Here is a 16,078-nt window from a genome sequence, read left to right on the forward strand (position 1 = left end):
GGACCCAAAAGATGGAACTTAGTCCAAGATCGAATCTGACATTCATCATTGCCATATGTACTTCCAAAATAGAGATATTAGCGAAAAATGCAGAAACATACAAATAAGGATAGATATCAAGAGACACAGAGTAATTAGCCAATAAACAACATTCTTACACAGTCAACAACATCCCAAACCTTTCCATTGAAAAGACCAATAATAATGAGTATATTATCATATGCAGCAATGGAACACAAAATAGGATAGCACCATATTAATAGCTCGTGACATCCATTCGCAGCAGGATTAAGAAAGAAATGACGAAAAATAGTGCATCAAGTGCCAACGGGACATAGAATAAATAATCTTAATAAATTTAGAAAAAATATTATCAGGGTGCCTTAACTTAACCTCAATCAGATATCCGACAACCTCAAAGGCACAACCAGGTGAGGGATTAGCAAAAAATTTGGTCTAGGTTTGGAGGAATAAACAGTAAGCAATGAATATTTGCACTAAGCATAAAGCATTTCAAACTAGAAAGCAATATTTATGCACTGAGCAATTTTTAGAGGAAAAACTCGCACGCAACAATTTATATATTCCCACATAGGAGAAGGAACAAAAATATCAGTTTTCAAAAAATCAACACTAAGTTAGTTTTTCGCACTAAGGAAATAAATAAATTCAGACCTACAAAGGAATAAGATTATGCAGTAAGAACAGTTAGGAAATTATTGGACACAACAAATAATTTTAGAGGTTGCACTTAGCAAAAATTAGATTTTCCAGAAAAATATTCACTTATCTGTTCTTCGTACAAAGCGAACTCAACAAGATATTTCTAGAAAGATAATTTTAAGAACATAATTTTAGAAAATATTGCGATTTTTCATAAGTAAGCACTAAGCAGAAACAGAACATACTAAGCAATATTCACAAAGAATCTCACAAAGTGAAAAAAATCAAGAGGATTATTTCGCAAAAAGCATAATAATAAAAGAACGGTGTTATCGGCGTTGGAGACAGAACCCGAAGGCTGTGATACCACTGTTGGGTGTAAAACCCTCAAGTGATGAGCCCAAATAAACAAACGCTCAAATCAACTATTACAAAGAATCGATAATACAAAATATACAAACCAGATATTTCAGATTTAATAATATAGTAAATGAAAGAACAAGAACAATAAGAAGATAAATGTCTTAGGGAGCCAGATCCGATGGGAACAGCTCACAACCACCAAAGCCGGCAACCACTACACTGGTTACTATACCCAAAACCACACGCCACCAAGGCCAATCACAAACCCACTCAAAGTTGCCAGTAAGGCTCAGTCACAAAGATCCACTTAGTTTTCCACTAAGGAACATTTGTACCACTCAAAAGGATCAATTTTTTTTATTAGAAAAATCACCAGAATATTTATAGGATGTAGGCATTGATATCAGAGAGAGAGAGGGAGACGATGGGGCAAGAAAATTGAGAACAGAGAAGGGAGAGAAGATGATGAGACAACGAATTAAGGTTAGGGATTTTCATTCTCCAGAGAGAGATAGAGGCCCAAATATTTAAATGAGAAATCGAGTCGAGTGAGAATGGGTCGGGTAATAGGCATGGGTATGGGTCAAGCCATCCAAATGTGTGGGCTTGGGCCTACCAAAGTCAATCGTGATGTTTTCATTCAATTTTTTTTAATATCAACAAATTCAGTAAATTTTAATTAACAAAAAAATATATTTATCAGACAAAAACAAATATCAAATTTACTCAATATAATTTCTCAAACCACAGGAATTTTCATATAATTACATCAAATATAAGAATAGGAGAATGTGACTATCCCTATTTTTAATACTTTTCCATGAAGCGGTTTCTTTTTTTCAAAAAGTTACAAAGACAAGAGTGGGGGACTTAGATTTGAACCCAATGCTCTCCTTTATCCAAAAATATTATGTCAACTCAACTAAATATTAATGTCTTTTTATAAAACATGTGGAGCATAAACAGATAAAAAGATGATGTGAGGGACGATAAAACTCTCAAGGGCAAACAATCTGTCGCTCAAAGTACAAAAATCCAACAATGCACCATGTTCTATTCGTGTAGTTAATAGAAACGGACGACTTTAAATTAAATAGTTGAAAATTTTGGATTTGGTGTGTTGCTGAAGTGAGAGTGAGGCGCTAATTTGGCGGCTAACTTGTAAGTATCAATGACATGTCCTGATCCTTAATGGTGATTGAAAAGGAAACCCCACGACAACAAAGAATCATTTGCCAAATTGGGTGGAGGATAATTATCAATGCACCTTCCACCAATTGATATCATCCATACAAACGTATTCATGCCTGTAACTTTACATTCTCCAAAATCTTTATACACTATATTTGCTATTTTTCACAGTTTCAGAGTATAAGTAGCATGGCTCAGTTTTTAAATAGATGTTTACAGACAACCTACACTTGGACATTTTCTTGCAACAGAGGAACCTCAAAGTCTGATGATTCTGTTCCCTTATATAACCTCCCTTCTTTAGCTTTTCCCCACATCACACCATAGAAACCAATAACCAACACCAATGCCCCAACCAAACTGAAAATAAAATATATCCAGATGGAAATTATTTCGTCAAGTTATCTGAAAAAATTTGTGAATGTTAAGAATGGAATTTCAAGAACTACGTACCTGCCAAGGTAGAGGTCATCTTTCATAAATATGACGCCAATGGCAACGGTAATGACGATCGTCAGTGGCTTAAACAGGGAAACAAAGAGCGGACCAGTCCTCCAAAGGCACCAAGCTGTAACATAGAGCCTGTATGCTATGTTAATGATAGCCTGCATGGACAAATTATAGAAAGTCGATTTATTGGTTTGATTTCTTCATTAGTGTTTGGTTGGAAACCTTTCCATCTCCTACTTGTTCCAAAATTTTGGCTCAGAATCAAAATTGGTAGGCCCTAAGCCCATACCTTGGATGGCTCGCCCAAATCTGCTGTCTTGGCCCATTCCTCGATCCAGCCCACTCCAAGCCACCCAGCCCATTACCCGATCCGGCTCCTCTTTGATTCTATTTCTCTCCTCTGCAGATGAATCCATAACCCTAATAACCCGTCTCCTCATCTCTGTCATTCCATCCTCTCTCTCTATTCTTTGTGAACTCTATGTGTTTTTTTGTTCTTTGTAAATATTCTTGAGAAGAAATCTTTGTGGTCCTTTGTAGATGCTTTCTTGGTGGTTCTGAGTGGTTTATTGTGTTTCTTAGTGGACTGAACCTTGGTGAATGTGGGTTTTAGCAACCATTAAGGGGTCGCTGGCCATTGGTGGTGTTTGGGCTTCCTCCTTGATGGATCTGTCTAGTGAGTCAATTTTCTACTGAGATTTACTGTTTTTATATTTTGTATATTCATATCTGTTTATTTATTCTTTATTTATTCGTGAATTTATAAGTATATTTGTATAAGGGTTTTCGACCCATCATCATCTCTGTAATAGTTTGATAGGATTCATTTTAGCCTCATCATTGCTCAGATAAATTCCCAACAATTGTGTTTTTGTTTCAACTTGATAATTCCTTGAGCTCCCTCTCTCACAACAAATGTAGCCTGAATTTTGCAAATTGAGCTTTGTTTCAAAGATAGTAGAAACTCTCTCTCACTCTCTCTCTCTCTCTCTCTCACACACACACACACATAAAGATGATTGAGATGGTGATGGTAGTCATATCAATTGCTTACCACATAGAAAACAGCAATTAGTCCAATCTTCGTTTCAATTGTCCAAGCAGTTGAATCTCTTTCTGCAATCAGACTAACCACCAAAGACTGGATTGTCACAAAAAAGCAGTAAATGGCGACTGCGATCATCTCGGCTGGATACATGTTCAGTATTGAGGCCTGCAACATTATTAATGCAAGGAAGTTGACTAGAGCTACAATAATTAGCAATTTCAGTGAATTTTCTTTTACTTATTAACGAGCTGTTTAACATGAAGTCAAACCTGTAGTATGCACCATAATGCCGTCAGAAGACAAGCACAAGCAGTAAAAAGTCCTCCCAGGACCCAATTCCGTGTCTGTTGCAAGTAGAGTAATGTCGAAGATCCAGACGTTAATGTTCTACCAATAATAGCTGGTCCTTTATAGAAAGTCACGATAAATGCTCCCGAGATGGATACCAAAGTACCCAAAACCTTAGAAATCGTACTTAATTTTCTCAAATGTACTTCTTCCATCCTGAAAGGAACAATTTAAATCATCAATGGAGGTGAAGTAGGAAGGAGAAAATGTGTGACAACATGGTACATCCATTCATATCCATATCTGCGACCATAGAGTCTACAACTAGAGGAGACAAACATTTACATCATATGAAAATCAGGGATCAGTGAGTTCAACCAGAAACAAGAAGCATTTTATTGTTATTTTCTGGATGAATTTGACCTTAATTACTTGTTCAACTGAATATCAAATACAGTTTGGTTTGTTTTTATGCAACCCCTGCACTACAATCAACAGAACTTGAGTTACCATAGAATACGTAACAAAACCACTTTGCCGCCCGCTGCTGATGAATTTATCAGCGTAGCAATGGCATAGACTGACATTTTCTGGCGAACTTTGAAGATTTTTGCTATGTCAGCTGGCAGAAGTTAACCAATCAGCATAAATTGTTTTTGCTAAGTGAGTGAGTGGCATGACTATGGAATCAAAGAGTAGTACCTGAAAATTATGGCAAGGATGTACGTGAATGCTGGAATAAGATTCGCCATAGCTGAACTCAGCGTCGGGGAGCTATAGCTTAAGCCAGCATAACCAACAATGTCCGCAGAACATCTAGCAAAACAATCCACAAACTCAATAGCTGGTGTTTCTTTTGTACCGGTCGCAAAAATCCAAGTGTATTCTACGAAGCATGTCAGTCAGTCATGCACGCCAAATGGATTTTCTATTTTTGTTTCTTTAAAATTAAAGAAAAAGGGGGAAAAGAGAATAGAAAATAAGATTGTCTATTGCCTCTCTTTCTTGGCGTGGATTATCTTTGTTTTGTTTGGAAAAAACCCTCTATTTTTTCTCTTTCTTGCCCACATGTACTTTCTCTCTCTCCCAAAACTCTTATCATCATCTTAAATTTTAAGATTGTCCATGTGGCATTAATTCAAGAATCAACAGGAGATGTAACATAGGATGGGAGTAGAGGATCCCATCGGGGCATCATAGCAACAAGCTTTGAAAATAATTCCACGTACCCAAAAGAAGCAAGCAAGAAAATCCTGCAGAGAACATGGAATGATAATGGCGGCCGCTTTGACCTGCTCACAATCACGTTATCATTCCCTTTTCCCAAATGATCCAAATAGAACACAGAACAGACGGATTCAGACACGCACCTGTGCAGGAGAAATGCTGTCGGAAAGAGGATAAGAGTGGCGACGCCATTAGAATAGACGGACAGTATGTAAAAGCTGATCCCCTTGGACATGGCCATTTTGCTTACAATCATGCTTGTGGCTAAAGCTACAATTGCCGAAACCATGCCTATGAATGGCAGTGAGCTTTGAATCCATGGCCACTGCCTAGTTTCCATCTCCTCCCACTTCCCTCGGCACTCGGCAGAAAGAGGAGTCTAGTCTTGCAATGACGTTTAGAAGAAAAGGTTCAGACTTTGTGTCTGAATGCTTTTGCGTGTATCCTTCATCTTCTCCAATTGGTCCCCGCCGATTTTGATTGATGGAGTGTTCTGATTTTTTGTGCTATTTCCTTTTCCAGCGGCATTGATGGGATGCTACACTTGGTGCCCAGTATATCCAGCATTTTTTTTTTCTTTTTTTGAATTATAAATAAAAAATATTTATATTATTATACCTATATTTTTCAAACAATTAAATAATAAGTCGAATTGACAAACATCAACTTGACAATACATATGTATTTAGTTATATAAATATAACAAAAAATAATAAAATAAATTATAATAAATTTATGTAAAGTGAGACAAATACCTTAACATGTTACATATTGTGAGCAGTGTGTATTGAGCAATTCTTTTAATTTTTTGGAATTCAAAAAACCAATAATTACATTACACTAATATTTCAAGAAATTGAGTAATTTGTTTCGATTTGACAATACAACAGATTCAATGAATACGACAATATAATAAAGAATAATGAACTAAATTATAATAAACTCATTTAAAGTGAAACAAATACACACACGAATAGACCGAACTGATTTATGGAATCTCAAGCTTAACTAATAGACTAAGATGTCATGAACAATATAATGAACAGTTGATATATATTTAATTTTCTAAAAATAAAAGGTGCATAACAATAGTTCAATATTTGGTATACAAAGCATTGTGTGTAGTATGAACTCCTGAAGAAGTCTTAGGCTTCTTACACATTGTCTTGCAATAAAGGAACCTCATGGCTTGTTGATTCTACGTTAGAGGCTTCAGCAGACATGTTCGTCTTGCTTTCCTTTGCCTTCCCCCAAATAACAGCATAGAACCCACAAACCAGTATAAGTGCACCAGCCACACTGCAAGAAAATTGAGTTGAATTGTCCATGTGAAGTGTTAGGATTCTTGCACGAATACCATTAGAACGGACACAAGATTTACATGGTTTGTTCGAAGCGGCCCAGGACATGTAGGATGTATCATAGTATAAATGTCAAGACTGCAAGAAACTATAAACGTGGAGCGAAACAAGATTTAGGCAATACCTTCCAAAATAGAGCACTTCATGAAAAAAGACGACGCCAATGACAACAGAAATAACAATCGTCAAAGGATTGAATAGAGAAACGAAAAGTGGGCCGGTCCTTGAGAGGCACCATGACATCATGTAGAGTCGAAATGTTATGTTGATGATTCCCTGCATTGAAATGTGTTGGATTTGAGTTAGAGAGAAAGTCGCTGTCATGGAGTTAAACAAGACTACAAAGAATTCATCTGGTTGAGAACCGACAGCATCAATTCAATATCCTCAATGTCATATACAATTTTGAGGGGCAGCGAAGAGGTAAAACACAATTACGAGCAATAAATGTCAGAAGGATATTATTTCCAATCATTTCAATAAATTCAGTAGCATGCAGAGTATAGTTACAATTTTTTCAAGAGAATTTATCTTTGGGTACTTTCCATAATCCTATAGAAACAAAGTTGTTGATGTCTTAGTTGAGAACACTCAACACATTGGTAAAATCTTCAATCTACACTAAGTTTATGAGTTTTTTGATGCCGATACACCCTATTTGTGGGGTTAATTAGAATTACCTCCTTTAGAAGTTTGTCTGATTATAATTATGCCTCTCTCAATTTGAAATTACCAAGAATATCCTTCCAGCTTATACCATATACGTACCTTCAGATTCCATTTAGATACGTAGTGATGTTCAGAAATCTGAGAAGACATAAATGTTCAAGTTTTTGTATCTAAGATCAAAAAGGAGGTAACTCTATGGTTCTTTTAGGGTGGAGACTTAGAGACGAGGTTTTCCTGATTTCAAAAAGCGGAGAAGTATGGTTGAAAATAAAATTCACTTTCAGGGGTGTCGTTGTATTGCTGTAATTCACGATGATATTACGATGCTCATACTTGATTCGTCACTACTAGAAAACTCCGAAATCTTTCACTTACCGCATAAACTACAGCAACCAAACCCATGTCTGCTTGAAGTTTCCAAGCTGTTACATCTTTTTCTGAAATCAGGGCAACCAGTGTAGATTGTGCAGTCACAAACAGGCAATAAACAGCCACTATGATCATCTCCGCTGGGTATATCTTAAGAATCCAAGTCTGGTCAAGGAAGGAATAATATGATTTTCATTTTCAAATCATGCACAACTTGCTCTATTTTGTTAAACAATTCAAAGAGTCGAACCTGAACTATAGACCATGCTGCAGTTGAGAAAGCAGCAATAGCGAGCAGCATTCCTCCAAGGACCCAATTTTGCTGTGATGGCGTAAAGAGCGCGGAAGAACCTAAAGTTAGTGTCTTATTCATGATTGCTGGTCCCTTGTAGAGAGTCACAATAGATGCCCCAGCAATGGAGACCAGAGTTCCCAATGATTTTGATAGGTCGCTCGTTCTTCTCAAATTTAACCCTTCCATCCTACACATAAATCCAGTTTGGATCACCACAGGCTCGTAAAGGGAAAATAATGGGGCTTAATGCAATGTACCCACATGTGATATTGCAAATGAACAATCATTCCCCTACGATAAAAAATTAGCAATTTACCCCCATGTGCTTTTTAAAATAAAGCAATCTGCTATATTTTTTTCCGGGATAATTTGCTCATTTGCAATATCACAGGGTTTGCTTGCATTTTCCCCAAAAATAATGTATAGCATGACGATACACAGCTTTATCATATCTGCATACCTTCACAATGATGCATTTGAATTATGCTAACAAGAATAACCAGAAAAGCATTTGGTGCCACAATTCTTGACATACCTATCCATATTTTTAACTTCCTACTTTGGCTTTCGTTCTTGTTTTAGCTACTTCTCCTTTCAACATCTTGTGAAATAAGTACGACTGATTCTCTTTGATGCCTTCCCCACATCTTTCTCATTACCATATTTCTAACCACTCGTAGCCATGTTAGGTTCCCGTCATGTCAGTCTTAGTCGTTGACAAACATGCCGACTAGTTATATTATTCAAGGGTTTCGGCCAAAAATATTAAGTATCGGATCAACTTTAACTCAATTTTTCTGCTCGATACTGTCTTAATATTAATCAGTTAAGCTAAAAGTTCTTTTAGTTTTGTTAGAGCTTAGGTCCTTAGGACAGGGAACCCAAGAGAATCAAATCACCTCAACAAGATTTTCCTACAAGTGACCCAAATTCAGATTGAGCTAACTAGTTAAGGTTCTGTTTGGCTTAAGATTCAAATACCAGATGAGTTAAAGTAAATATATACTTGATCCTAGCAGGAAAGAGCACAGGTATAAGATCAAGAAATTGACTTTTACATCACTAGAAGAAAAGTGTAACCTGAAAATGATGGCAAGTATGTAAGTAAAGCCTGGGACAAGATTCAGCAACTCTGTTCCAAGTGTTGGGGAGCTGTTATTTATGCCAGCATAGCTGCCGATATCTGCTAAACAACTGATATAAAATCCATATGAATGAACCAAAATACAAAACTAAACTGAAAAAATTACTATTCACGAGCCACATACAGATTCTTCAATTATTCTAGATTACTTTCCATTTTTCCCAATAAGTTGCAGAAATCAATTGAAAAAAAAAAAACCGGCCTATGGTACAGTATGTAATCTTGACATGGTTACTCTCAAAATGATGAATTCAGCTCAAAAAACATAGTTCTCTGACCATGACAGGATGAATGAATATCAATTAATCAGTTTAAGCTCACCTCTTCGAAACCAAAAGAAGCAATTCAAATCTAGATTATGAGCAAAAACACACATAAATAGAAGTTAGCCGGAACTAATTTTACTAACCCAAAGCAAGCAAGCAAGAAGATCCTGCAGAGTATTGGGAAGGTGAGTGGAGGGCGCTTTGACCTGCCAAGAATTCAAAACACAATCAAATAAACCACAGCCCAGATACTCATTTTCATCAATGGATACAAAAAGAAACAAATTTGAGGAGAAAATTTACAAGAAAAAGGAGGATAAACAAACCTGTGGAAGAGGAAGCCACAAGGAAAAAGAATAAGAGTGGCCAAAGCATTGGAATAGACAGACAAAATGAAGAAGCTGGTGCCATTATTCATAGCCATTTTGCTAATGATCATGTTGGTGGCTAATGCAGTGACTGCCAACACCATACCCATGAAGGGCAGTGAGCTTTCCATCCATGAAAACCACCCCATCAAACAACCCCTTCTTCTCCCCACCTCAAGTGTGTGAAGTTTGAGCTCAAGAGGAAGTATTTGTTGAGGGGGTAGACTTATTGTATGCCTGGAGAATTTTCTTTTCTTTTTTTATTCAGTAGGGAGATGGAGAATGCTATGCCACTAATGGGTTGTGAAGATGCAGTGAGTTGGAGGAAGATTTTGATGATAATTGGTAGGTAACATAATTCATAGAGTAGTTACACTCGCAAGTTCATGTTGGAGTAGAACTTTCTTCTTGAATTAGGGTAAAATAAATGTAATTTTGACTAACGGTCACAATAAAATACTAAATGTAATTTTTAAAATCACAAAAAATTTATATATAATCAAATTAAACTCAGCACAGGACGGTATAATTATCCCTAATATTGATCATTCGCACATGTACCTTAAATATCTTTTCTATTTAATATAGATAAGCTACTTATATTTATTGTATGATTTAATGCTTGACACATATATATTTTAAATTAAATAAAAGATACAAAAAATAAACAAATATAGAAAACCCAATCCAACCTTTAATGCCCTCTTAATATGGGGTGTAGTGCAATTGATGTTCAATTGTACGAGTTATTATGATCATTAATTTTATATAAACTTCATAATTTTCTTTAAAAAAAATCTAATTAAGAAGATGAAATTTTGAAATATATATACTTTCAAATTTCTTATTTGTAATTAATGGGAATACATCGTTACCTTTTAATTGGTTATGTTACGTTTTTTGAGCAAGAGATGAATCTTGTAATGGATGATTTAATAATTAATATGTTATTTGGGGGGGTTGGAACATAAAGAAAAGAGATGTGTGAGTAGGTGGAGAGTTTTTGAAGGTTAGGTGAGGGCAAATGATTAATTGATATTTCACATGAAATATTTCCCTTATGTTAGTTAAATTATATTATTGCATTTTCATGTTATGTGAAAACTTTAGATCATATTTAATATTTGAAAGTCCATTATGTCTATCCTAATATAAAAAAAAATATATTTTTTTATTCACAAACAACGATTTGTGACACCATAATATTAATTTACTCATAAATTTGGGTTTTTTTTTTTTTTGGTGAAGTGTGATATGTTGATTTATATATTTTATTATTATTTATAATATATTTTAAAATGTGAATTTTTTTTTATTATATATATGAAAAGAGAATGTGCCACAAGGATTAATATTTAAAAATTATATCACTAATCAACAATATACACGGACTGCCCGTTTCTTTGTACGAGAACTTAGTTTGTTAATTTTCTATGATTTCAATTATTTCCATAAATAAATAAAACGTGAGTCCAATATTTTGGTTTACAAGTAAATGAAGTCTTAATTTTGTTGGTGGACGTGCATCCAATTATTTAGTCATCCAATATGAGTAATGTGATGGACGTCGTGTTTACGAATTTTGCTATGTGTCTGTGATTGTTGAAAAGAAATAAATAAAGAATTTCAAACAAAAAAGAAGTCAAAAAAAAAAAGTGAGACTAGAAGGGAGATGCATAGCATGGCGGACGGAGGGCCACAATGGAGTCAAGGATGCAGAGCATGGAGAGGTTCTTGCAGCTCGATTGGCAGCGGAGCTTTGCCTTCAGTTCGGCTGGGAAAAATGCATTATTGAGGGGAATTGTCTCGGTTATTCAACGACTTAATTCGAAGAAGGATGATCTTTCTGGTATTAGTTTAATCATATCAAACACTAAAATGCTCCTGAACAATGCCGGAGCAGTTAGTTTCAAATTTGTCCGTAGAGATGCAAATGAAGTAGCTCATCGTTTAGCTCAATTTGGTTGTGAAATCACAGAGGGTGTGGAGCCTCCTAACTCTTTTTGTGACGTTATATTGGCGGAAGCTCGTACTTAATCAATGATATTTATTTTAAAAATCAATAATAATAATAATAGATTTTGAGTCCCGCTATATGTGAGTGTTTGTCTATTTTAATAGTAGTTGCCGATTCATACGATTTATAAACTTCAAGACTTTAATAAAGTAATATTTCAAAGACAATCCACAGGACTTTAATCAAAGCAAATGACACCTTACGTCATGTTTCAAACAAGTCTACACATCATAGTCTAATAATTTGAATACAAAACTTCTCTATAGGAGGTCCCGTCTCTGCATTTTTGGTGTGAGCGTGTATTAGGTATATGAATGTTGAAAACGAAAAATTGAATTTCAAACAAAAAGACGTGAGATTTGACAAAAGCGTTGGCCAAACCAACCATCATGTAGTTGGCGAAGTTGATATTTTACAATAAATGAGATAATGGGTTTTCAATCTTGCTAATATATGAGTGTTATTCTACTGTAATAATAGTTATTGACTCATACAATTTGTAAGTTTCAAAAGTTCAATAAAATAATTTCTTAAAAACAACCTATAGAACTTAATTAAAGCGAACCACACCTTACGGCATGTATCTCAATTGTGGTCCAATGAATTGACTCGAACTAAGTGAGAAATTAATGAACCGAGCCCAAGCCCAATTCATTTGGGCCCAAATAGATATATAAATTATTTGATCCACAATAAAGACTTGCTCAAATTTGACAATATTTAGAACTAAATCAACAAGAATTTGGATTGGACTCATAATCTAATTAACTATTTTTTTTTTAAAAAAAAAAAGAGTGTATACAGATCATCTTATAACCTCATAATATTTTATAAAATATTGAAAAATCATAAAAGGTGCCAAAATATATAGTATAATATTTAAAGATGACTTTATAAACTCCCAAATAATTGGAGTGTGTTTGCTAAGTTTCTTTTTTTTAAAATAAAAAGAAACATTTTTTACATTTGTGCTGAGGCACGAACTCAATTCAATTAATGCAGAAATTATAAAATGTATTTAAAATAAATTAAATTACTCAGATTTGATTCATATTTAATTGAATTAAAAATCGTTTGAGTTTAATTCGATTAATAATCAGATTAAATTTAAAAGTTAATTTTCAAACTCAATAATAAATAAAAAAAATCTTGAACAATAATGTGTTCAACTCAACTCGAATCATTTACGATCCCATAAAAATCGACTTTTCTGTTTAAATATAGAAATCATTAAAAGTTTGATTCTTGGATCCACAGACCATACGTACGACCCACGTTCGGGTTAGGCAAGACTGAAAAGGATCCGGCCCACTTACCTATTGCCTGCAATTGAAGCCGCAAAGATTGTGGGTCCGAAGCTAAGTGGGCCTAATGGCCCATCAGTTAAAGTCGAAGTGGCTGAACTTGATAAGCATCACCATTTGAATTTTGAACCACAACTGTCACATCTAACATGTAAAAGTTCCCAATGGTATGAACATCGTGTTAATGATGACACGTGAGATTCAATCCCAAAATGTAATAAAGGATTATGATTTTCGGATAATTATATTTAAACCCCGTCATTTACGTAAATTATTTTCGCCTTTTGAATAATTATATATACAACATCAGAAACATCAATATTATTTATACAAATCATTTCTATTTTTTAAAAAACTGTTATATATATCCCAGAAAATATCAATATTATTGTATAAACTAACCCTGTTTATTGACTGTGAAGGATGGCTTTTGTAATATATAAAAATTATGAGTAATTTGTATAAATAAATAAATAATAAAGGGTGTAAATATAATTATGGGTGTGATTTTCTTTTTTTTTTTTAATTTTTGGTTGAGGCAAAGGCATAATCATGTTCCCACAAGAAAACAACAATATTTACCAACCATATTGGCTAGCAACTTGTGTGATGAGCTTTTCATCTCATGTGATGGGCCTAATCCATGATAAAATGTTTTAATAAGTGTTTGGTCATGAAAATTTGGAGATTTGATGTGCTACATTGCATTATTTTTCTTGAGAGTTGTACTCAAAGTGTAGTTCAGTGTCGAATTTGATTTCATAACATGAAAGTTATTGCATAATATACGTGTGTTATATAATTAATTCAAATTTACTTAATTAGATACAGATATGAGAGAAACTGCAGCTCCCATATGATTTAAATAAATAAGTCGGAACGACGTAACGGATACTTACACTTATCAAACAAGACTACTTACATACGTATGTTTCTCTCACCATGTTCTTGCATCTGTTGACAACAATGTATCTAAATTTAGAATTTTATTTGTAGAATGAAGTATTTGGTTGACCATTAAAAACCTAAAAAAATTAATTATTACGACATAACCACTAATAAAAATAATATCTTTTTTTGAAAAGAAAAGAGAGAGAAAGAACAAAGAGCATCTTAGATTCACTATAACCATGCCTCCATGTGCACTCTCTTCTGTAAAGAGATACTCAAACAACCAAAGTACAGGTGTTGGCTGGTGACATTGAAGTGACCTTGTTGGAACTTCTTAAGTGTGTGCAAAATATGCGAGATTTTGGACTTGTCATGGTTGGTAGTTTGGGGGAATATACAAGAACCTTGTGATAAACATCATCCCCTTTTTTGAGTCTTTCAATACAAGTCACATTTTCGTCATTTCATTTCACCATAAACTACATCAATTTTCTTCAAAATTTGATATAATTATAAATACCCTCTTAATTTTAATGTCCGTCTAACAACATGTACATTTAATTAGGTTTTCATCCAATTTTTACAATGAATTGCCCAAAATACTCTATTTTTTAAGATTTTTTCAGTTCAACTCTACTACAGTATAGATGACTTCAGCGCAGAACGTGTCTGATTGACAAGAAAAAGGAGAGGGGGGCACTTTGTGTGAGATTGATCCAATGTCTCCATCATTTGAGGCCCACATATATCTCAGTCATGCCCTCAATCACAAAGCATAGATGCCTATTCCATCTCTCCATGATTGCGAGTCCTTTTCAAAAACTCTGTTGGCTAAAGAAGCTAGCATCATCAATAGCCCCCACCAACGCTCATGCAATCATATCATTTTCTTTTGTGATCATATATGTTTGCTACAACATTCTGTATAAGAAATAAGGTTTAATCATTTGATTCATGAGAGCCCTTTTAAGCATAGGGGATCATTAATCAAGTCATGACTAATGCTATATAGTTAGAGGTGTCCTAACTTTAATCTCCAATCAATCCTAGGATTTTCGAGTTCTCTTTAAGGTAACGAGGAAGCAATAATCACAGATTAAGGGATGTTGTACGCTAAAAGTACGACAAAGAACATGAATAAATCGAATCATTCTTGTTTTTCTTCCTTCTCCTCATCAATCCTAATTTTTTCCGTACAGTCGATTTTACTTCAATTAAAAATCAATACGTAATACAAAAATGAGCAGTAGTAAATGAATAAAACTCGAACTAATAACTACCTAATTAATTGAGTTGAAGTTATAATTAAATGAATTACGTAACTCGGGCATAAAATGTGAAATTACCATAACATCCTCAAAAGAGTGATGTTAAAAAAAAAGAAAAAGAAAAACAGAAAAAATATAGGAAGAGCAGAGAAGAGAGACAGTAAGATCCCAACTCACGTGATGGCTTAGAGTTTTCCTTCAGCAAAATGGCAATAAATTGTTGTGGTACATTTGATCAACTTCTTTTACCCTTTACCTCTTCAATTTCCCCTCTTCCCCTTTCACCAATCTAAGTTACATAACATACCAATTCATGCCCTTATTTGAAATGTCTCTCCATACTATATAAATGCATATTAGATTAGGGTTTTCGCTTCGGACAACGCTCATTTTTCAACATTTGTAGTGAAATCCCTTTCTGTTGTCTGTTAAAAAACACGTGAGTAGTGGGACATCCATGCGTAACTTGATCACTGCAGTTCTACCAGTACATTAATAATGAAACACATATAATTTCTACTGAATCAAGCACTATAAATATAAGTGTTTTTACGTTTTCAATAAAATTGAAACTCATAGCGTTCAAATGAAAAATGTCTAACGATGCGGACTCAACCACTGACATGCCTAAAGAGGGCGGGGCTGCCAAACTTGATCAATAATTGTAAAGGTACAGGGTGCACGCAGGTACATGAGTTGCAACTTTTTGAATGGGTGAGGAGTACTAGAGAGAGTGAGTATTTTGCCAGATTTGAAAGGGCAGACATGCGTGGCATCCAGCTCCTTCATCACTGGCCTTCAAGTTTAATTTTCTCTCTTCTCTCTTTGACAAAATATTCACCACCAGATTTCAACTCCTCCCACTTACTATATATATTTAATATCTATGTGTCCTT

The 16,078-nt window shown here is 34.6% G+C and overlaps 2 protein-coding genes across 4 annotated transcripts; both read right to left on the reverse strand.

Annotated features, from left to right (window-relative positions):
* Positions 1–2,224: 2,224 nt before the first annotated feature.
* Positions 2,225–5,758, reverse strand: LOC105168231 (WAT1-related protein At3g28050). 2 transcript variants are annotated; one of them, XM_011088224.3, is made up of 7 exons: positions 5,374–5,753; positions 5,233–5,295; positions 4,706–4,819; positions 3,985–4,219; positions 3,722–3,880; positions 2,671–2,822; positions 2,225–2,577 (listed from the first exon to the last, which is right to left on the reverse strand). In XM_011088224.3, exons 1-7 carry the CDS (start codon positions 5,568–5,570, stop codon positions 2,442–2,444), a joined length of 1,056 nt encoding a protein of 351 aa, XP_011086526.1. In that variant the 5' UTR covers positions 5,571–5,753; the 3' UTR covers positions 2,225–2,441. The 2 variants fall into 2 exon arrangements, with proteins under 2 accessions (XP_011086526.1, XP_011086527.1); XM_011088225.3 differs by lacking the exons at positions 2,225–2,577; positions 2,671–2,822 and adding an exon at positions 3,074–3,589 and having other exon boundaries at positions 5,374–5,758.
* A 446-nt stretch (positions 5,759–6,204) lies between these two features.
* LOC105168649 (WAT1-related protein At3g28050) lies at positions 6,205–10,042 on the reverse strand. 2 transcript variants are annotated; one of them, XM_020695674.2, is made up of 7 exons: positions 9,661–10,042; positions 9,478–9,540; positions 9,005–9,107; positions 7,880–8,111; positions 7,636–7,794; positions 6,716–6,867; positions 6,205–6,529 (listed from the first exon to the last, which is right to left on the reverse strand). In XM_020695674.2, the coding sequence occupies exons 1-7, from the start codon at positions 9,743–9,745 to the stop codon at positions 6,385–6,387; spliced, it is 939 nt and encodes a 312-aa protein (XP_020551333.2). In that variant the 5' UTR covers positions 9,746–10,042; the 3' UTR covers positions 6,205–6,384. The 2 variants fall into 2 exon arrangements, with proteins under 2 accessions (XP_020551333.2, XP_011087083.2); XM_011088781.3 differs by having other exon boundaries at positions 9,005–9,118; positions 9,661–10,041.
* Between the last annotated feature and the right edge of the window lie 6,036 nt (positions 10,043–16,078).

The sequence above is a fragment of the Sesamum indicum genome, linkage group LG8 (genome assembly GCF_026168435.1).
Source record: "Sesamum indicum cultivar Baizhima isolate 11 linkage group LG8, ASM2616843v1, whole genome shotgun sequence".
NCBI lineage: Eukaryota > Viridiplantae > Streptophyta > Magnoliopsida > Lamiales > Pedaliaceae > Sesamum > Sesamum indicum.

What these genes read in the sequence shown, in the direction of transcription:
- LOC105168231 (XM_011088224.3), bottom strand. Translation starts at nt 5,570, where the DNA reads ATGGAAACTAGGCAGTGGCCATGGATTCAAAGCTCACTGCCATTCATA. An exon ending in ACAGCATTTCTCCTGCACAG is followed by an intron (nt 5,296 to 5,373) that starts GTGCGTGTCTGA and finishes GATTGTGAGCAG; the next exon opens with GTCAAAGCGGCCGCCATTAT. An exon ending in TAATTGCTGTTTTCTATGTG is followed by an intron (nt 2,823 to 3,721) that starts GTAAGCAATTGA and finishes TTGTCCATGCAG; the next exon opens with GCTATCATTAACATAGCATA.
- LOC105168649 (XM_011088781.3), bottom strand. Translation starts at nt 9,851, where the DNA reads ATGGGGTGGTTTTCATGGATGGAAAGCTCACTGCCCTTCATGGGTATG. An exon ending in TGTGGCTTCCTCTTCCACAG is followed by an intron (nt 9,541 to 9,660) that starts GTTTGTTTATCC and finishes AATTCTTGGCAG; the next exon opens with GTCAAAGCGCCCTCCACTCA. An exon ending in TTCTTGCTTGCTTGCTTTGG is followed by an intron (nt 9,119 to 9,477) that starts GTTAGTAAAATT and finishes ATTTTATATCAG; the next exon opens with TTGTTTAGCAGATATCGGCA.